The following is a 22,113-nucleotide window of genomic DNA, read 5'->3' as shown; positions in this document are numbered from 1 at the left end:
ATAAAATAAAATAGAAATAAAATAGAAATAAAATAGAAATAAAGCATAACAAAACAAACTCCTCTGATGCCAAGCTGATGTGACTCAAAAGCTTGAGGAAAGAATTTTAGTGTCAGGATGCCCTTGGAATATCTACTGGTCCACAGGATATCTCTGCTCACTTCTACGGCCTTTTTTATTTCAAAATACATTTTCTGGATTTGTTGAGGGGAGGGGAATGAAAAAAAAGTGTCAAGTTTAGCCTTCCATTCCCAGCTAGTGAGTATGTGCCAAGAAGCACATGTGAAATGAGTAGGTGTCCAGAGGACCTCCTTTTCAAAGGAGAAGAGAGGGAGCCTGTGCTCAGATTTAATCTGCTAAAAAAACACAGCAACTGTACATAGTCTTTAAAGTGAAAACATAAACTACCACCTGATCACAGTCCCATCATTGCTGTGCTGTTTCTAGATGGAATGTGTTAGAAAGAGATCATGAGAAAGTGTAAAAAAATAATAGCTTGAGAGCCATTAGATTGACTTAATGCTGTTTCACCTGCAATCTGCCAAAGCCTGGTGCTCATCATTAGTCTTACCTAAGATGTTCTACCACCATTTTCTCCAAAGCTTTCATCACTGGCGCAGCTTGTTGAACCCACCGTGGCATGAAGCACCTCCATGACATTGCCTTCTCATGGTATTGGCTCCCAAACTCAATCTATGGAACTATGGACCTCCCCCACAGAACTGCCACCAGATGGAGAACCCTCCACAGGGACAGCCTGAACCTGGACTTTGTATGTGCTCAACGGCGGGATTTCTGAGGCCAATGGCCATGTTGTGAGCAAGCCAGATCTAGGCGAAAGGGCAGAAGGAGCGCTGACTAAGGGATAAGGATTTGGCCAAGAGTCAGATAAGGAGTAAAAGAGTTGAGACAAACAAGTAGAGGAGGACGGTCGTTAAATGTAAGGGCGCGTGGACACTGCTAGTTAGCCTATCAGATTGTATAGTTTGACATGTGGACGCGGGGTCTTAACCAATCATTGTAAAGAAGCGCTCACCTGTTCACAGAAGCATTGCTTATAAACACGCTTGGAACCCTGAATAAACTGGCACTGCTTGATCACATTGGTCGTGCCCATGGTGTCCGAGACCCCCGTGTCACTCAGCTGTGCTCTAATTAGGACTTTTTATTTTTTCTGGAGGAATTCATTATGATTAATGTTTTATCAGTGAATTCAAAAGGAATTAGTGGTGATTTGCCACTTAGCTTAAGGGGTTAGTAATAATTCTAATGGAACAAGAAATTAGGGTATATAAATGTCTCCTGACACTTTTATTTAATGGGAAAAAAATATACAAAGATAATTAAAATCCTAAAGCACCATTTTCACCTTAAGAAATGGATAAAGGTTATAAAGGCCTTTTCAGAAGCATGCATCTGTGCCAAGAGTTCTCCTGCGGGGGGGGAAAATCAGCACTGATTAAAGAGTGCATGAAGTCTTCACAGGGGCTGGTGGCCCCTGCACAGTTTGGGGTGCCTTCACATAGAAAATATACAAGACAAGTCTTCTAGAAGCTGCTCACTATGCTAACATGTAATAGCAAAAGGGGTAACTAGGCACAGTTAGTGTCAATTCCCCTTTTTTTCCTCAAAGATCGGCTGAGCAATAATACTGTCATCAGAATTTGCTTGCCCATGTGCAAATCTCCCGCTTTTCCAACTGTCTGACTGAGGGATGTGCTAACCTGTCTAGAACCTCTGCAATTGTAATACAGTAGACTTGAGCATTCATCTTATCCTAGCAGACTCACCTGTTTTTGCCCAGTTCATATCTAAATATGTGGTGGCACATGTCCATGCAGCTTCAAACATATGTCCTTCTTCATCTTCCAAACAACAGAGTCTTTCTCTCAACACTATGCTATGCAGGAAGGATGGGATGGGCAACATTTGCTCACTATGCTACACAGAAAGGATGGGATGGGCAATATTTGCTCCCCTATGATATATGATTTTTTTGCCTTTTTAAGAAATGCACAACAGCCACAGAGCAAAATATTCTCTTGTAGGACAACCATGAGAATTCTGACTACAAAATGAAGAAAACAGGCACCTTCATCTAGACTGCTAAGTTTCCAAACAAGGGAAAGTAAAACAATGATAGTTCAACTGAAACCCACTGGAGATGTTGTTTTACAGCTATTACTGCTGCTGCTCTCTCTTAGGTTAGCTCACTGCTATTATGGTAAGGCAGGAAATTTCAGCCTCATACCCAGAAAAAAAAAAAAAATCTAGGTGTTTCCCATTGTCAAGTATTTTCTTTGCCTGTCCTCCTCCATTCAGTTGTTAGATGATTATGGGCTGGAAAGGTCATATTTCAGACACCATTAAATGAGCTAATTTTCAAAAAGCTTTGAAAATGCAAAGCCATGTCTCTAAAAAATCAATTAATGGTCTTGTATAACAAGAGTAAGACAGGACCTGAACACATGTGTACACTTACTTACACTTCGGCAGTGAGGAGACAAAAATGCCCCATTTCTGATTTTTGAAACATGTTATATCCATTCAGTCTGTATTGAAATAAATGAGCGTAGAAAGTGTTGGTGGAATTGCCAGGAATTTTGTAACATCGACGATTTAGTTATGGGATCAGCCAATTGACCTTTTCCTCTTCAAGCTGAAAAGTTTGCATCCTTATTTGTCACTACTGCCTTCCAGGAACCCCTCGGAGATACCCATTTCTCAAAGCACTTAACTACCAAGTGAACAATATATTTAAATAAGGCAATTCACACTTGCAATTACATTTCCAGTTTGAAATGTCTGCTATTAATCTCCAAAACAAGACCTGTATAATCAGCAAAGCTGGGGGGAAAAACACACAATACTGCCTTGTCCTCAGAACAAGTTTTATTAATATTTTGCTTTAACAAACATTGTAGTATGAAGGCATCACTTCTTTAAGTTTTCCAATGTATGGCACAAACAAAAGGAAAAATAACAGACTCAGAGGTAAATTCAGCATGTAAGTGGCAGACTAACAAAAGAGGTGTGTGTTAACCTGTACAGCTACTATACCACCTATTAGAAGCCGTTTTGCAAGCAACAGTCTACATTTATTTGCATTTAAGTAAAAATGTATTTTTGTTTGTTTGAGAAAATTGCTTTTATTAACTTTCCTTTATATCACAAATGTCAGGATAAGGCAAGTCCTTGATGAATCATGTGGTAAAAACCCCTATTCCCAGGAAAATAGATCCAACATACTCTGCTAAGTTTGTCATTTTAAAAGCAAAGCAGGCATGCACCGCATATACAGAAATGTATTTTTTTTAATTAAGTGCATAAATCAGAACAGTGTTAATTCACAAAAAGGCTTTTTCAGTGCTTTATAGAAAGATTTACAACTAGCTGCAGTGAATATGTGACCCAGTATTACAATGTCTCAGAGCTCTCCTTTGAAATTCTGTATGAAAGGAAACACGTCCATCATGACAGCAGTCACCTGCTGGAAGATTATTGTGCCTAATTATAGGGATGAGCACTTTTAAAAATAGGGGTTATACCATTGAAAGCACATTTTGATACTCTGTATGCAAACAGGAGGACTGAAGGGTTTCTGTTCTCTTCATGCTGCCTACTGGGAACAAATTCTAAACCCAAATCCACAAGACAGTGGAGTTATTCCAATTTTGATTCTTATTTTTCTGTAAAGCTGAATTTCTGCATTCCTCCACTCCTGCAAAATCAGTGGCCACTGCCAGAGGGGGTTCTGGCCCAGCCAAAATTAAAAAAAAAAAACCCTCAGCCGAAGAATTCACACTGCCCAAACTTACCCGAAGAAAGAAAAATACAGACATATCTGGATATTGTACCATAAGGATTTAATCAACTCATGCATTTTCTCCCTTTACACTTCTATTGTGGCTGCACCCTCTGCTGCTGCATCCTCAGGCAAATGCTTCATGGTTTCAAAGCCTGTTCAAACACCAAAGTTAAATGAAAATGGCAATGAAATTACTGACAGGAGTTATAAGGAGAATGTCTGACGCGAAGCATCTCTGCAGTTGTTTTTTGTATCAGCGAGCCTTCACAAGGGGCTTCAGCATCCTCTGTCTCATTGTCTCATTACGCCACCTTAGCCAGCATCCGGGTGGCTCTTGCCTTGTCTCCCCTGCCAAAATTAGGGCTTGCGACTGTTTGAGGGACATAGGGCACTTGGCTGCCTTAGACAAACTCACTTAGCATTGCACGTGGCAGCTGCAGAATTCAATGCGGAAAGGTCTGGACACTGGGTTGGATAAATTGACATGGCTTTGCTGAGGTCAACTCACACCAGCTGAGGACAGGGGCCTCCAGGTTTGCCTCCATGGGAGCAACCCATTTGCCAGGTGCATTCCCTGCACTGTGGGAGGCGGTTCCCTCTCCTTGCTGGATAAGGGCAGCCCGTCCATCCTTGTCTTTTCCCAGGGAACACACAAAAGCAGGATTAACATGAGAGACCCCCTCTTGCATTTATTCCACTTCCTCCTGAGATATTTTTTGCCACTCTTCCTCTTTCCAAGGGAAAATAGGTTGATTGAATCAGAATCTCTGCATATAGAAAACATACACCAGTGTGCGAGGTGGGCATCATACTGATGCACATCCTGGCTGGAACTAGCTGGCAAGTTGGTGCAGGAAGAGCAGGAAGAAAATCGCAGAGAAAAACACACTTTCTGCCATACCAACAAGGCAGGAGAGAAAACTGACGCTTCAGCAGGGACAGGACATCCAAAATGCAGAGCAAGAGGTGTCTGAGCTAGTGAATGTGCAATCACCCCAGTTCAATATGTATAACTGAAAACAGGCTGAGCTGATAGGTCAATACTGTGCCATCTTCCAAAGCTGAGCCCGTTCAGCATTAAGAACCCAACAAGCTCTGAAAAGAAATCCATGCTGACGCAGCTCCCTTGGGTCTTCTCCAGTGCTAGTGCCATGTAGGGTAAAATGCCAAAGGAGCTGGCACCTGGAAACACCCAAATACCTGGAAATACCCTGGCAAGCAAAGGAGCCATAGCTGCACACTGCAAAGTGCGAGGTAGCCTCACTTGGGAGCTTTCAGTGCAATTTGGTGGAGTTTCGTATTTTCTTCTCTAATCTGTGTTTGTCCTGACACCCTTTCAAATCACTCAGCAGCTGAGAGCCATCATCAGATGTTACGGCCAATGGCATGTGCATTAAAGGCCATCACAATAGGATGGATCCCAGTCTTTCCCCTTGAGTTTTCTTTTCTGGTCAGCTAGTAAAAACCTATTTGGGGGTTTGTGCATATCTTTGGGGGAGGTAAGGGGAAACCTACAAATTCTTTGTTTAAAATGGTCAGGTTATTACCAGTAGCACAGTAAAAATCTAAGATTTTGCAGCACATTGCTGGCTGCACACAGCTTGCCTGCTCTTGCACTCATGCATTTCCATGGAGCTTGTGTCCAGCACAGTGTAGGAATGAAAGACCTCTTTGTGTATTCCCAAAAAAAACCTCAGCACAGCATTTGCTGGCAGAACAGTTGACGTATGGTGAGACATTCTTACTGAAGTAACTATTATTCTTTTTTTCTTCCTAATTGGTAAAAAAAAAAAAATCATGCATACGCATTAGGAAATGGAGTGAGGGTCACATGAGGTGCAGCATGAAGCAGTTACAGCGAGAAGCCGTATTCCAGGGGATCTTGATGCAGGATGCCTGTTGCCCTCCTCCACTTGTGGGGCCGGGGAAAGCGCTGCTGCCTATTACTACTTTAAGGACACACCTATAGCATGGGTTTGGGGACAGGGCAGACTGACAGGGGGCACCAACCGTCCAAGGCCACATGTGTGATTTGTGTCCATATCTGCCAGGCACCATGGAGAGGCCAGGGCTTTGGAAAATCCGAGGCTGTGGATGCTCTGGGCTCTGCTGCCTGCCCTGGATGCCTGGACATGGGCAGGAGATGGTTCAGAGAGTTGGGAGCTGCCTTCCTTGCAAATCCCTAGTGGAGGGAGAGCCGCTGGGAGCTGGTGTGTGCAGATCATAATCCTTTGTGGTGGCTTGTGTTCCCACAGCAAATCTCCACTTATATCCTAGGGAACAGCTTTAGGGAAAAAACAATGAAAAATATAAAATAAAAAATAAATAAAAAGAAAAAAAAAAGGGGGGAGGATAAACTCACTCCTGCAGGTTGCCTGCAGATAGGACCGTAACTTGGGAAAGCAGTAAGGATGCTAGGGGCTCCGCGGGCCGTTGACACAAGCGGAGAGAGACCTAATACAACACAAGGACGCATGGTTCAGAAGAAACTGTTATAATTGCAGGGATGGTTGCAAAACATTGCCAGAACCGGGAAGTAATGTTTCTTTCCAATAGGTTTATAGAAGAAAAATGCCATGGTGAACAACGAGAAATGAAAGCGAGGAGGCGTTTCCCGCAGCTCCCTCCCCTCCCAGCCTGCAGGACAGCCCCACGCAGGCGCTTTCCTGCCGCAGAGGCGCAGTGATGCCGTACGACGTCGGTGCCTGCCGCTGAGCCGTCGTCACCACCTCGTCTCCTGCAGCGCTCCTTCCAAGGGGAAAAAAGACAAGAATAAACTCCATGAGCAGCAATTTGCAGGCCTGCATGGCAGCCCAGTCCTTCTCCAGCCACAAATATCACTGGATCTTCTCCCCACGGGAAATGGCTTCTGGGCATGCTTCAAAAACCCTGGTTGCAGTGCCACAAGCAAGTGTGGCTGCGGAAATCAGGGATGCAAAGCCACAGCTTTTTTTACATCTGTGCCTGAGTCTCTCCAACTCCATCAGGTGCCTTGCTGCTAGGCTTTGCAACTTTTTTTTTTTTTTGAAATACTACATGAAAATGCTAAGCGTGGTAAGCAAAGGGGGTCTCCTTGGCCGCAGAGGACCCTGTGCTTTGAAAAGCTGATCAATCCTTCTTCGTGGACCAACTCCGTGCAATTATAGCAGTGGCAACAGGGTCAGAAGGACTCAAGTAGAGTGCTCTTCTCAAGTGAGAAGAACTCAGTTTTTGCTTCTAATCCCAGTATATGCCATTAAAATGCTGGGAAACTCATGATGGGCCTCTGGCTCAGGCCCCTTCATTTCCCAGTAGTGCCATGATAGCCTCGAAGTGGAACTGAAGAGATTTGTTAATTAACTGCTAATTGTAGCGGTGTTATTCTCCTGAACTTCACCTTCATAAAGCAAAAAGGACTCCCACCCAAAACATTTGCAGGCAGTAATTTCCAAGTCCAAAATACAGGCTTCCTTCAGATCATGTGAAAACAGTAATAACTGTCAGATACATTTTTAAACCATTTTTTTTAAACCAAGGGTATTAACCTTTCAATTTATTTTTAGCACACAGACTGTTATCAGTTTCTTTTCCTTCCTTCCTTCAGCAGAGCACAAAACCAAAAGCTAGGAAAGGGGATGCAAACAGGAAGAATTATGGAAGCAATATATTAATTATAAGGGTCCCCACTAGTTTTGCTTCAATACTTTTTAACAGGGCCCCCATCGGTCGTATTTCTCCTCCCAGCAGCACGCCAGCATATTGTCAATACGCTGATAAGGACGAAGGGTTATGCTCAGTAATAAGCCCTTGTATTTTAAATCTCTGTGATACAGCTGCCACTGTTTTGAAGCTTCTATATTTGGTCTTGAGCTACAGGAAATCCCATTACGGGCATAAATAACACATCTTGCTGTATATGATATTGGCATCTTATAATAACCCTCCACAGAGGGAATGTTGTGTGTTAATGTTTAAAACTGCACTGCTGAGGTAGGAACCACAGCTGCTTTCTGTAATTGAGGGCGGGCCTTGGACTTCTTGTCTTCCTAGAAAATTAATTTTTAGCTAGGGGTGAGGCTGTTTAAGTATATGAACAATTTGTCTGTTGTGCACTCCTGCAACAGCATCACCACACAGTGTGTAAAGCAGCAAGGCTCTAAAATGCAGCTCCCTGGATTCGCTTTGCTGTGCTCTGCAGCTAGGAGTGACGTTAGACATTTCAGAGCCAAAGGCAATAAACCCCTCCTGACATGAACCTGTTGTTCCAGAATACAAATTGCCCAGAACTGAACTTGGTTCCAACCAATACAAATTGCTTGTCATTTTCCTAAGCAATGCCAAGAACTGTTCACTCAGTTACTCTTGCATTGCTTATCTTGGTGCTGTCTTGCTTGCTGATGATCTAAGGCCATGCAGTGTCTAAATCTGTTACAGCTGCAGAAAACTACTACAATGTTTACTTGATAAACCAAGTCTACTGTATCTTTTTTCTGTAATATGTTGCATTAGTTAAATTCTTTTTCTTTGTGTTCTGTCACTCTTTTTTTTTTTCTTGCTTTTTGTAGTGTCTAACTTTAATTATGGTCATTTCAAAATCTAATTTTCAAATGGAAGTGGGAAGGAAAATGCTTGCTATAAAATAGGAAATAACCGTGTCTTACCTATTAGTTAACTTTCGGCTCTGTTTCTGTAGGGATGCTTATACTTTCAACCTGACTACTCATTTCAGCTGAAAATAAAACAAGGCAATTGTCAATTTTTATCCATAATACATGTTAAATTTATCACATTGAGTAATAACCACTTCTAATCCAAAGGGGACAGGTTGCAATTATTGCATTAAGATTTTGATGCCATAAATCTGCAAAAGTGTCTCTTAGGCTTGCCATCATTGCCCACAGTTAGAAGGAAACCTCGACGAACTGTTCTGCATGGGTGAATGCTTCAGCAACACCAGAAGTGTTGACCTCTACATCTAGAGCTTCTTTTGGGCCCAAATTCATCCAGTCCAACTTTGGTACCTACCCAAGATACCTATCTGAGGAGGATAATTGCACTCCTCTGTTCTTGTAGACCATAGACACAGGCACCTCCAAGGGGTGATATAGAGTTTCACTGGACTAAATGGTCTTGACTTTTGAGCATTCCTACTGGAGTGTCACCGGTTAGAGGACTGCACAAGCATTTCTTAGCATCTGACAGCAAGGCTTTTCCCAAAGCCTTCATTTCTTTTTGTATCAGCCATGCTAACCAAGTCTGCAGATCTCTTCACCTTCCTTCATGACATCAAAAATGGATTCCGTGCACTGAGTCTTTGGCTGACACAGCAAAAGCCTTGACTGTAAAATCCTCAGGCTTTTGATCCGGTTCCAGGTGGGAGCCTGGACTGAGCTGTGGTCTGAATGTGGTCTAACTTCAGAGATGCTGCCTCAGGACATCCGTCAGCTGCAAACTGCAGCCTGCAGGAGGACTCAGGGGAAATAGTCTGGTACTTACTAGTGCACTTTTAATTTATGAAAACAAACTTGCTTTATTCATTTAAAGTTACTGAAAACAAATAATTTAAATGTAAGGATTAAATTCATTTCAATATAACTTCTGCAAAAATGTCATATGAACTATGGCATGTGGGATCAGTTCTATTTAGACTGAATACAAATCTTCATGAGAAGTATTTTTAGTATTAGTATTTGTTCTGGAATGAATTTTAATAAGGCCATTTATATTAACACTTTGTTTTAAAAGACCATGCTTTATATTGCATTATCAACTGCAAAATATGGGTCATTTGACCCATACTGTAAGTGACATGTAAAAAACTCCAATTCAAATGAAATATTTAGAAATTAAGGGAAGATGAGGGGGAACAAAAACAAAATCAGTAACTGTCCTACTTTGAGCCAGGCAGTATGATCTCTGAGTCAATACCACGTCAATGCACCTGTTAGGATTTCGATGATTTTTTTGTAAATTATTCATCATACATATGCAGAACAGATACTGTAATGACTTCCTGGATGCATGCAATGAATAAGAAAAGTATCCGTCCTGATTGTGGAGCTCTGATGCACAATACATTTAGCTACGTTGCGTTCTTTATATGCATTTGCATAGCAAAGACAGGATGCTTAATAAAAAATCATTGAGGGAAGGCTGCTGCGCCCTGATGACAGCAGCCTTGCTCAGCCTCATTATGTCAGCCCATTTCACCTAGCTTTCAGAAAGCACCGTGAGGCTTCTCTCTCAATTTTACAGAGGTCGCTTTCAGAGGGTAAGTTTCATTTGAAACCCTAGGTTCATCTCTGTAGCATCCTAAAGAAGTCGACCTCCTCTCCCCTTTTCCCATCTAATGGTTGCAAGCAGCCCACTTGCTTGGCATTGGTGCTGATATGGACACGAGGATCTCATAAGTGAAGGAGGGTTTTCTGCAGATTGCTGGTGAATCCCAACAATGGGTGTCATTGCGAGAGCACCCTCATAACCTCTATATCTAGCTGGTAAAGGAGCACAGCAGTGCAAGGGCACCTTCCCTCTCTGTCTGGGGGAAAGTATGACCTGAGAAAGATTTCCACTCAAAAGCAAGCGAATCCAAAAAGGAGCTGTCTGGTGCTGAAATAACCCACCACACTTTGGTCAAAGCACTGCTATTCCTGCTCAACTGGGCCATGTGGTTCAGCAGCAAGGGAGCCTCTTAAAGGTCAGGTAGCCAGGAATTACAGCTCATGAACTAAGTGAAAAAGACAGGTAAATGGGAGAATGGAAACTGAGTTTAGGGTTGTCTGTGTGAGAGAGAGCATTCTTCCCTCAAAGGATATTATGCTGCAGACCTGGCTGGCGGATGAAAGTATTATTGTATTGATTTAAATAAGAGCTCAGTCAGACTCATATTGCAAAAATAATCTATTTCTTTGGCTGCTTCCTAAGCAATGTTTCACTTTGCATTTATGTAACTTAGCTATAGCACATGTAACTATAACTCCAGATTACTCAGAAAAAAAAAACGTGTCTATTTTGAATCAAACTTCCTGTCCTGTGCTGGGATACATGCATCATTTTATTTGGTGGCTACTTGTTGGATATTACATCAACAATATAAAATACAGGATGGCATTAGCTGTTTCAGATCTGGCTTTTATATTGCCTCTGTAAATCACGTGAAGGTCAGGTTACCACCATCACATTCATCAACCTGTACTGGCTTATGAAGCAATCTGAAGTTTTGGGTTTGACACTTCCTTTGAGATCTCTTCATCTTTCTCTTTCTTCCTATTGTGTCAACAAGTCAAGATGCTGCTTTCCAAAACTTGAAATGAAAGGAGCGAGTGAGTAACCGTATTATTAAAGGAGTGAACAGTCTGATCCGCCTAATACCAGCTGGAAACTAACATCTACCCTCGTAATCCTTGAAGCTTTGGTGAGATAAAAAAATCTATATATATACCAGCAGAGACATTCTCTAGGAAACCTATCACTGCAAGTGTCTTTCATATACATTAGGAATACAAATCAGCACAGTTGCCCCGGGTACAAGCTACATTGGAGCCAGGGATCTTTTCTCTGATTGCCAACAGCCACCTGTACATCAACATATATATATATACATAAATATATAAATATACCTACCTAGTCAGGCTTACCCGCACACCCTCTGACAGCTTTTCTGAGGGAGTATTATGCCCAGCTTTCAAATAATAGTAATTTCTGAAATATATCACTATAACAGACCTGCCCACTAGATGAACCAATATTGAGATCTACCTCATCTGTCTAAACCGACTGCTTTTAAAAAGCACTTTTCTCTGTGACATGGTACATGAAATTACAAAACAAGAGCCTGGCTGCCAAGAGGTATCGATGGATATAGTCTTGTGCTTTCAGCTGTGAAGCGATGAGCTCTCCTGGGGAAGAGGAAGGGGACCAGAGATGAAAATAAGCAATTTGCATAAAAATTACTGTCACAGGGAACCTTTTTATGTTTTTTTTTTTAATACCAGCTAGTACCCAGTACATGTAGAAATTTTCCGTTTCTTTTCCAGTGAAGCTTAACCCTTAAGTGAAAACAAAGCATGAGGTTTTCCATCCTCTCTGTGTTTTTATTTTTTAACATGTGATACATGATCACATAAAAAGCAATCTGTACTACAATTCCAAAAACAACATAAAATGGGAAGAAATGAAGACTTTTCTTAATATCAAAGCACATTTCTGCATCCTTAGTAGATGCTCTATTCCTGTCCTGTACAGCTTAGAAAGTTCACAGAAAGCAAAGTTACAAGATGAGTTAAATGTAAAAGAAGAAAAGCAACAACTGAAAAAAGAAACCTATTAAGATCATCCTTGCAGAAGTTATCTGTCAGGTGAAGCAGCTGTGCTGTGCTACGGCACACATTAGAGTGGCCCTGTGATTACTTCTCTTTCCAGTGGAAAATCCCTAAAAATCATTCTTTTAAAAATTTTGATTTGTTCTCATGAAGTACTCCAGACCATTCCAAGGATCAGAAATGGAAATATTTTAATGTCACTGTGAGTTTTGGTGTTGACTTGTTAAGGGGATGAGAAGCAAAGGCTCTTTTGGCTTTATTCTGCACATTTCCTAGCACAGCCTCTAATATTTTAAAAGAAAATCCATTATGGAAGTTCCTTTTTCTCTTCTTGCAAAAACTTCCTTCTAGTCCAATATCAAAATCAGCGACTTGAATCAAATGTTGTGGATTCCATAGACACCACAGAAAGGAAATCAATGTCAGATTCTTTGTGCAGTTAATAAAAAAAAAAGAAAACAACTGTTTCATCTTTGAGATACAGTAAGTTATGCCTTGAATTTGTGTTAAGTACATACATAACATCTTAAAGGATGGATCAAAACCGGTCTTCACTACAGATGGGAATCATTCTGTGATAAAGTAAAACAAAATTGGGACTGGAAGCTGAATTCCAAAGACACTGCCTCTTGAAGTATAAAATAAAGAGGACCTATCAAGCGACAGCTGAGACAGCCTCTTAGTTTTATTAACCTGTAAGGCCAGTCTAGAAGAGTTGTAAAGGGTTTGCCTCTAAAACCAAAACGAAAAAAATCGAAGAACACTGATTCATGCTTCCTTACGTGCAGTATGAGCCCAGAGGTCTTTCTTTTTTTTTTTTTTTTTTAGCGTATGAATTGCTTAAGGACTACAGACCTGCAGTAGGGACCTAGTACTCAATCCTTCCCTGGACTTTGCCAAGCACCTAGATCTGAACATACCAAGAGAATACATCAGCTGAGTCAGAGAGAAAAGCAATGGCATGGCACTGAGAAGGTACCTCTGCTAAATTTTTAAGGACAACTTATGGATCAAATTTATGGGAAACATGCTCCATTGAATCTTGATAGGCCAGTAGGAAACCTGAAATATTCCTTTACAAAAATTTGTAAGGCTCTAGCAGGTGACAGTAGAGATGACATAAACTCTTAGAAGACAGAACTGAAGAGATTACGAATACATGGCTCATTTTTTTGGAACTGTATAAACAAGTCCTAGGGAGGTATGCTATGCTTCAGACAACTAAAGCATTGAGCAACATACCATCATTATTTGAAACATCTGCTGCTTCAGAAGAAATGTCAACTTTCATAGGCTCTGGAGAAGTTTCTTTCTCTTGCATTTCTCCTGTAAAACAAGCCAAAGGAAAGAAAAAAAAAATCAACACTTAAAGCACCTGATTATACATAATTCCCAGACTCTGCCTTTTTTTTCTCCCTCTTCTGCGGTATGCTCTTACTTTTATGCTGCTGATTAGCAGCAGCCATTTAGAGAAAATGACAGAAGATACAGAGGGGGGAACACAGTTTGAAAATAATTGCTTGAATATTTGTACTGTTCTGCACTCTTTTGCAACTGGGATTATTTAAACCACATCATAAGTGTGTGTTGCTGCCTCCCCAACACTCTCTTTTTCATCTTTTTTGAAGAACCGTGTCTGCTCGTAAAACGGAATATACAATGGGAACCTAATCACACTTACAAATTTTCTGTAGCTAGCAGAATAAAAGCAAACATTCTTGGTAGTTCAGACACAAACTCCGATTTGAATTGAGAGATGCATTTTATTATTGCAACTCCACATTTTTCTCTCTTCTGCCTCAGGGTTATCTGGAAACTCAGATCCAATCTCCTAGCAATAGCTGAAATGGAAATAAAATGTTTTTTGCTGTTTCATACAGAGATCTCCTAACATTCTACCATTTAGGGTGTGGAAAGACCAATTTTTAGTTTAATATCCATCCTGGTGCTTCTACTTTTGTGGCAAGTCTAAAAGCTCTTGCAACTATAGCTGAATTATGCGATGCTAAGCTATTGGTTGCTAAGCAATCTAGACATTTCAGTTGTTATTATGAGACAGCAAAATACAGCAAGGATTGAAACACCTCAAAATGGCTTACTTTTAAGCTGAAATCATTTATCACTTCTGCAACAGAGATAGATGTAACATTCTAGATCACTTAAACACCTCTTTCTCCTTTCGGTGGACAGCTATTTTTTTTTCTCATGGACTTCTATGTACATTATATTATACACTACTTTTATTTTGTCCATAAATAAGTATCTACATTGCAGTTTCCTGCCAGTTTTCTTTCTAATTTTATCTGCAACCTAATGTACTGTAATACAGATTTCAGTCTCCTCTGTGCTTGCTCTGTTGGCAATGTTAGTCTTAGAGGCAACTTTTGCTGCACTATGCTGTTACTAAGCATAGAAATGCCAGAACAAGTAGTCAGCAAATGCAGAAACAAACACAAATACCTCAATTACTGCCATTTCTCTCAAGCTGGGGAGAGGAGCGGTGCAATAAGACAATATAGCGATGCAATAAGACAGTAGCGATGGAGGTGTTGCTGACCATTGCAGCATCCTTCAACAAAAGACCATATTGACCACATGAACTCCTCCTTGCTGGTTTAAATCTTACATACATGCACAGGAGAAAACCTCCATCCCTCCCTTGTGACAACATCTGCACATGCCAGGAACTTGTCAGGCACAAGACTGGGAATATATGCCCAAAATCCTGGCCTGCTTTCTTCTAGCATAATCAATATGAAATTCGGATGACTATCAAAGCACTGATTAATCAGGGAAGATACACTGAATTATCTCATTGGGATTGTACTGCATTTTGATTAGCTTGGGGAAATGGCTGTATGGAAAACAAAGTCTTTGGACAAAAAGGGGAAAAAAAAAGCAACCTTCCTGCAATGAGCATAGCCTGCAGTGAAAACGTTTCCCACCAAAATGCCCCAGATGTCTGCGTGTATTTGGGAGTCTTGTTAAGCACCAGAGCGTTCAGGCTGGCAGCTGATGCCTGTGACTCTGACTTCACCTCCTCTAAGCCACAGTCTCTTAACCAGATAAAGTAGTCATGATACGGCAGGTTATGTCTTGGCTCCCAGTTTCTTTAGCAGCCTAGTTGCTGTGCTATTGTCAGCTCCTAAAGATGCCTGTGCGAAGTTCCCAGGTCCTATCCAAGATGTCCCAGCGCTCCTGGCTTCACCACACTCCACTCCAGAAATGCTCTTGTGCAGCAGGCAGGTGCAAAGGGCTCATGGGCACTGGGCTAGGGGAAGACACAGCTTACTAAAAGGCAAGATATTTGGATCATGTGTGCATGCATGTGCGTGTGTGCTTGTGCTAACTGAGGCTTCTGCTGCATGGATGAACACAGAAGGAGCTGAGGGCCTTCAGCACCAAAAGTTGGCAGTTTACAGCTTGGGGATCGATTGAGGTGACCCTGGAGTAGCCCTGGAGAGAGGCTGGAAAGAGCAGCAACAAATATGCAAAATCACTTTTCAAAGGGTTTAACACTGTCAGGAGAAGGGTAATGCATGTTCTGCATTGCTGTCTTCTTTCCAAGTCTGAATAGCTGATTCCCCATCTCCACTGGGAATGGACTTTGACTATCCTGGGATTGCTATGGCCTATGTTGATGGTTGGATAGGATCAGCCATAAAATGATCATGAGAAGCTATGTTTGGGGAGAAAAGAAGAAGCTACTTTAACCGCTGCAAACCTTTGCAGAAAATCTGTACATTGGATCAGCTGGTTTCCAGACAAGCTTTGAAGCTCTGTTGATATAAATCTTCACCTTGCTCCTCGCTATCACTATGGGTGTGAGGCAGGAGCCTATGCAGAGAAGCATGTGGAAGAAGGATGATCCAAAAAGGGCCTTACTTGCTGCACTGTAAAACTGTGTGCAGCCCTAAAATGACCCCACTGCCCCTAAAGAGCAGCTCCTGATCAGAGCAAGAACCACCATGACATCCAATTCACCTTGGCAGCTCCTCAGCTCCTTGCTGCAATTACTGGAGGTTAGAGCACAAACATGAGACATATTTCAGGCCTCAGAGCAGGAGATGAGAGCTACTGAAAGGCAGGGGGCCTAAGAGACACCACTTTCAATTTCAATTACCATTTCCAATTGCACCACTGCCAGAGTTGATTACTGTAACCCTTTGGTAGGCTGCTTATACAACAAGCAAAGCCAGTTGCTTTCAGGGAAGGCTGGCTCCCAGCATTTTTAAATACATAAGACAAATATTTGCTAGGAAGATGGAAACCTCCACACCGTTATTTCATCTATTTCTCCCTTACAGTTGTAAGCTGCCCATAGCTCCACATGGTTGCAGTTCATACACAACTGTTCCTTTGTAGAAACAGGTTTCCATGTTCACATGCAATTCATGACATTAAAATGAAGCTGTGCTACACCTTGGTGGCATCAGTTTTGAGAGTGCCCAAGTACACAGGCCAAGCATCTAGCTGTTTTCCACACTCTTGATAAATTAATACATAATACTTTATACAAGGTTTGCATCTATATTAGGTTTTGTCCTTCTTACGCGGTCTTTATATCTGCACTGACCACCAAGGGGTCTGGGAGATTGATGGGAAACAAAAAGGTAGTAATTATTATTTACTACATTCATATAATACTACAGTCCACCAGAATTTTGGTAACACCACAGGAATTCTGACAAAACAATATCCTGTCTATGGACAAGTTGCAATTGGGAAAGTTCATTACTCATGAATTATCTGTATGGCATTCACTTCTGTTCTTACTAACTTTTTTATACTTGAAAATTCACCTCTGTGATGATGTAATGTGAAAACTATATTGCACTTATTCTGAATGATCCATTTTCTTCTAATCCATACCCATTAAATAAAATGTATTCTCTTGTGTTTAACTGTAAATATCCTTCTCCTAATTGGGAGATACCGGGAGACAGGAGCTTGTTAAAAATACAAAATTCTCTGATTCAAATCTGAAGGTGCAATTTGTCATTAGCAGCAACAAATGAAAGACAGAGCTCTCCTGACCCAGATCTGCACTATATTATCTGTCAAAACCACTTCCATTTTTCTGGTTCTGCAGATAGTCAGAGCTGTCTTTTTTTTTTTTTTTTCCCAGTCATTTCGCAGTAGTTGTTTGCTAATGCTACTGTCAAACCTTCAGGCACTTTGTTTACTATTGCATTTTAATAGTGCTGTTTCACTTAGGAACTGAAGCTGTCCATGATACAAGGGCTCAGCTCAATACCCCTGCCTGCAAGGAGTGACCCTTTTAACCAGCACAAAGTCTCCCACAGAAAAGACTTATACTTTCTTCTTCTATGGCTACTCACATTTAAACCACCCAGCTCCTCCTGATTCTCTAGGACTCCGCAATTGTGGCCCATCTTTACTTAGTAATGTGAATATCCGCGGTCAGTATTACCCCTGGATACTGCTGCCCAACTCGCAGGTCAAGGAACACCCTGCGGAGGCTGCAGGAACAGAGTTGCCATAAGGTTCCTCTGGCTATTCAGTGTGGCTTCATTAACAACAAACATCTCCATCTGTTAGATGAGGAATATTTTATCTTCATCAAAAAAAAAAAAAAAAAAAGGACAATTCGGCACTGCGGAGACGAAAAGACAAGCAAAGGATGCAGATTTTGGAGGCTTTGCTGGCTGGAACACTAGCTTTGCTGATCTCCTGAAGGAGCTGAGCAATATTTCTTGGAGCAGTATTTCCTGGAGCACTATTTCCAAGAGCCAGGCTGGGCTGTCAGGACCAATGTTGCAGCCTCTGTGTGCCCTCCCTTGGGGCAATCTGCTTCCCCACCCCGGAGCAGCTTGTGCAAGGTATGAGGATGCTGGCTCTGCACATAAGGACACAGTAGTACGGCCAGTCGCCCCTGTCCCCAGCTCAAGCTGCACAGCAGTTGTTTTCTGATGTGCTTCAAGAGTGTCTAGGATCCGCTTATCCCTACGCGCTTCCTGACCTTTAATAAAGATGCTCTTAGTAAAGCTCATTATTCCTCCTTTTCCCCTGAAGGAAGGTATGGCTGAGAGTGCACCGATGATCCACTCTCAGCAATATGGTCCCTAAGACCCATACAGATTGGGCATCTCTAAAATCACTAATGCCCATCAGGAGCTCTTTGTACCCTCTGCCTCTGTGTAGCAACAGGATAAACCTGCCCACAGCAGGCCCCTGATGAGCACAAGGGTAGAGTGTTTTAACTTAAGTCCTTTTTTGAATTTTTATTTCGACAAAGTCTTTGCTACCTAAGAGGCCGCACTGCTGTTTTCCACACGTTCTTTATGTGAAACTTGCCGTCAGAGAGAGAAATATCCGTCCAGCAGGGAAGAGCTGAAATGGAGCGCCCAGACGCTTTTATTGCATCCTTAAATTGCTCGCTGTTAACTAAAATGCTCCCTGGTATATTCAAACTCATAGATTACTGGCCTTGAATGGCTTTCGCGGCACTTGTGCTCTATTTCCCTGCCTATAAATGAGGCACATAGACAGTAGTCTCAGAGGTATTATGAAAAGTGCGTTTTTCCAGAATACATAGAGGTCACTGGAAATGCCTTGATTATTTACCTTTCTTTCTCATTCTGACATGTTCCTTGCCCTTTCTAACCACTTATGAAATTTATAAATTATTTGATTCCCTTCCTCATCCCTAGATGAGGATTCCTAATCCTCAATCATCGATCCATTCCTGATCCTAAGAACCTGTGTAGGTGTGAGAAACTACAGCTCTGAAAGCTCCTTTTTTGTAAGGCAGAGGAAACCTCCAAGTCTCCTAGGGCTGTTTTCATCGGTGACAACATATGCTGGGCGCTCAGAAACATTTCTCTAGCTCCTTGGCCATGGTGTCAAGGCTGCTGAACAATCCCAGGCTGCCAGAATGATACCTATATATCCCTTCCCATCACAATACATTTTTTTTCTGCACACCCACCATGCTCATTGCTATGCATACTGTCTGTCTCCAGCTGTCCTTGTGTGGCAGGTTTAATTCCCCTCTGACCACAAAGCTGCAGTGAGGACCTGATCTTTAATCTGCAGCTCTAATAGACCTTTATTTCCTCTCCATCGCGAACAATTTAATAGCAGTGAGATTTTCCATCAGCATGTACCATGTCCCTATTCCATTTCGATCTTGCATTCGCTGCATTTCCTGGGCATTTCAAACAATCTTGCCGCAGTGGCAGCACACCAGTGTACTTGGAAAGCCAAGAGGTCCCGGTTCTCAGGAGAAGGCCAGATGTGTCAGCACACCACGTGGCTTTTATTTCAGAAATGGTGAAGAAGTCGTCCGTTCCTGTCACAAAGGAGCGCGAACAGATCACAGCACAGCAGCCTGGAGCAGCTGCACAAGAACGAGGGACACGCTGGGCATAAATGGGAACAATAATTATGTCAAATAATTACTAACAAAGAGGAATTTTAAGGAAGAAAATGGGGGAGAGAGAAAGTGAGTGGCTCGGGGGGACACACAGATAGCAGCAACTTGTCTATGAGCTAAACGATAGCAGAGCCTCCTCCAAAAGCTTTTGGACAACCCCCCAACCTTTTTGGAGTACCCATGGCCAGTTGGAGTGAGAAGGATGACTGGGTAGAAAAGCATGTGGTGGGGACAGGGCGAAAACAGCCTTTGCCCAAGTGGCTCTGCTCCTGGGCGAGATTTGTGCTGAGTCAAAGAGGAGCCCTGGAAAATATCCCCTTCAATTCCTTTGCAAGACTATTGATGAGTTTATGAAGAATGAGCTCCCAAGTAGCAGGGAACTGCATCAGAAGGGTGAATAAGGAGGGCTTAAGTATACCCTGAAAGGCACTAACAAAATACTGTGTGCAGAAATTAAGATTCTTTCCTGTTATTTATCCAAGGATCCCCAACCTGAATTTTAGAAATTAATATAGAAGAGAATGCTCTCAAGAATGAGAGGCACACAAAGTTGGACCAAGTTCTATAAATAGACGTGACCTTCCAGGTATGCTGCATTTTCCAAACATTTTGTGATACAAAGATGCAGCAAGCAATATGAAAAGGTTAAAAAGATATATATGTAATGAAAATTTGGATAATGAGAGGTAACATTTGGAATATACCCAGTTAAAATGTGTTAATATGACCAGATGGCACTGATTTGGAAAGAGTATTTCCATTTCTACAGACTGACCAAGTCGAGGACAAGCATTTGTTTAAATTTTTATAAACCCACCAGCTTCTTAGAACCAAACTGAGCTGAATATGAGACTTGTTTGCTTGAAAAGAAGTGGTAATTGGCAGTGCTTAATAACAAAAACAACACAGGTGATGGTTTTCATATCTTTTTCCCCTACTGAGAGAGACATATGTCTAGTAATGACTATTTTTCAAAAATAATTAAAGAATTGTACCCATAGCTTTTTATAACTGAGCTCTGCTCTGACTCTTTCAAAGTCAAAGCTTTACAATTGGCTTTGATTTTATGAGTTATAGGAAAGCAGCCAGCAAACACAGATCTGCCATAAATGAGTAATCTTGCTACCGAACTCCCCATCTATTTCAGTTCTCAGATCTATTGTTACAGACCTGGTGGTGCCTCATCAAAAGCGAAAAGATTTTTCAATCACATAAGTGCTCACACTTGTGTCTACCTAAGGGCAGTCAGAGATTTTTCATTAATAATGGGCTGCAGGTTGGTTTCCTTCAAAGAAAGACCTACCTGGGTGACTATGTGAGTGGTAGCAGGTGGAGGTACTGGTGGTTGAAGCATGGATTTTGATTTAATTTCTGCTGAGAACTTGATGATTATAAGAAGAAAATTTAAGACAACCTCATGAAGTAAGATCTTTGTCCAGAATTGTTATCAAAATATTGCAATGTAATGAAATGCCTGATGCACTTGTCCTGCTCTCATTGGGAGCTCCAGGTCAGCTCATAACCACTGCTCAATGTTGGGTGTCACTAGGCAGAAGCATCATTCATCACTTCCCTCTTCAGCTCTTTGTGGAGGCTCGTTCAAAGACAATAGTACTTTGTTAGCAGATAGTTAACCACAAGGATGTCAGTCTTCTCAGCAGATGGGGGACAGAGCCGAAAAAGGAGGAGGACTGCAGAACACCTCCCCCCACCCTGTATGAGGAGTGTCCTGTCAGAAGAAAAGAAACAAAGCCAGGACAACCGCGCAGGTGGCCAGATGCTGATTGGTTGTAAGCTTTGCAACACTTGTGTTAAGAAAGTATAAAAAGAAGTTGGTTTGGAAATAAAGTTGTCTCACTCTGCACTCCAGACTGAGTCCGTTTCTTCACAAGGTGCAACAAATGGCGCCCAATGTGGGGCTTGAAGACTCTCTGGTCTCTCCGGTTGCACCGCCCAGCTGAACTCCCGGGAATCACGCTGAAAGGAAGCGTAAAGATCAAGCTGAAAGGAAGCTTGCTTTGTGTGCACACTAAAAGCCTTTTGATAGGAAAGAGGTAAGCGGCTGGGAACTATGCGTTCATACCTAATGAAGGAACAGAAGGACGATTTAGAAGCTTCTCCTAAAATCTTGAAACCGCAAAGAAAAAATTTAGATGAAGAAGAGCTGCAAAAGGTTCTTGCGTGGGCTTCTAAAGACGATCTTTCGGTGAATAGTAAGAATGCTTTTAATCTGGAAAGGTGGGACCAAATTGGGGTCCGACTGTGGGATAGTGCCACGCGTGGTGATAAGGCTGCTGCTAACCTGTTGCCACAATGGCGAGTTGTATTCAAAATATTGAAATCTCATAGTGGGTCGCAGTCGAGCATAAATGACGGGATCGGGGCCCCTGCCATCCCCTCTGCGCCTCCTTTACCTCAATCATGTCCTGATGAGAATCAGAAAAGAAAACGTGCCGCAAAAGCCTTTGCGGTACTGCCACCTGATGACCAGGACGATGATCCTTTTGATCCGGGTCCTATTGACCCTGGAAAGGAGCCAGACCTATATCCCCCAGATCCTCACGATAAATGGGCCTCAGTAAAACAAGGAGCAAAACAGGCAGGGG

General features: G+C 42.0%; 1 protein-coding gene across 1 annotated transcript in view; it reads right to left on the bottom strand.

Annotated features, from left to right (window-relative positions):
• Nucleotides 1-2,911: 2,911 nt before the first annotated feature.
• MACROD2 (mono-ADP ribosylhydrolase 2) overlaps nt 2,912-22,113 on the bottom strand; it is a 751,315-nt gene continuing 732,113 nt past the window's right edge. The window contains exons 17-19 of the mRNA XM_088520560.1: nt 13,351-13,434; nt 8,449-8,516; nt 2,912-3,448 (exon numbers count right to left, since the gene is read on the bottom strand). Coding sequence (XP_088376686.1) covers nt 8,452-8,516; nt 13,351-13,434 — 149 coding nt within the window. The 3' untranslated portion in view covers nt 2,912-3,448; nt 8,449-8,451. The remainder of the gene's footprint in view (nt 3,449-8,448; nt 8,517-13,350; nt 13,435-22,113) is intronic.

Source organism: Tinamus guttatus, unplaced genomic scaffold, assembly GCF_059628265.1.
Source record: "Tinamus guttatus ecotype Peru unplaced genomic scaffold, ASM5962826v1 Tinamus_guttatus_pri_ptg000090l, whole genome shotgun sequence".
NCBI lineage: Eukaryota > Metazoa > Chordata > Aves > Tinamiformes > Tinamidae > Tinamus > Tinamus guttatus.
Note: the sequence above shows the minus strand (reverse complement) of the source record. Positions and strands in the feature narration are given on the sequence as shown.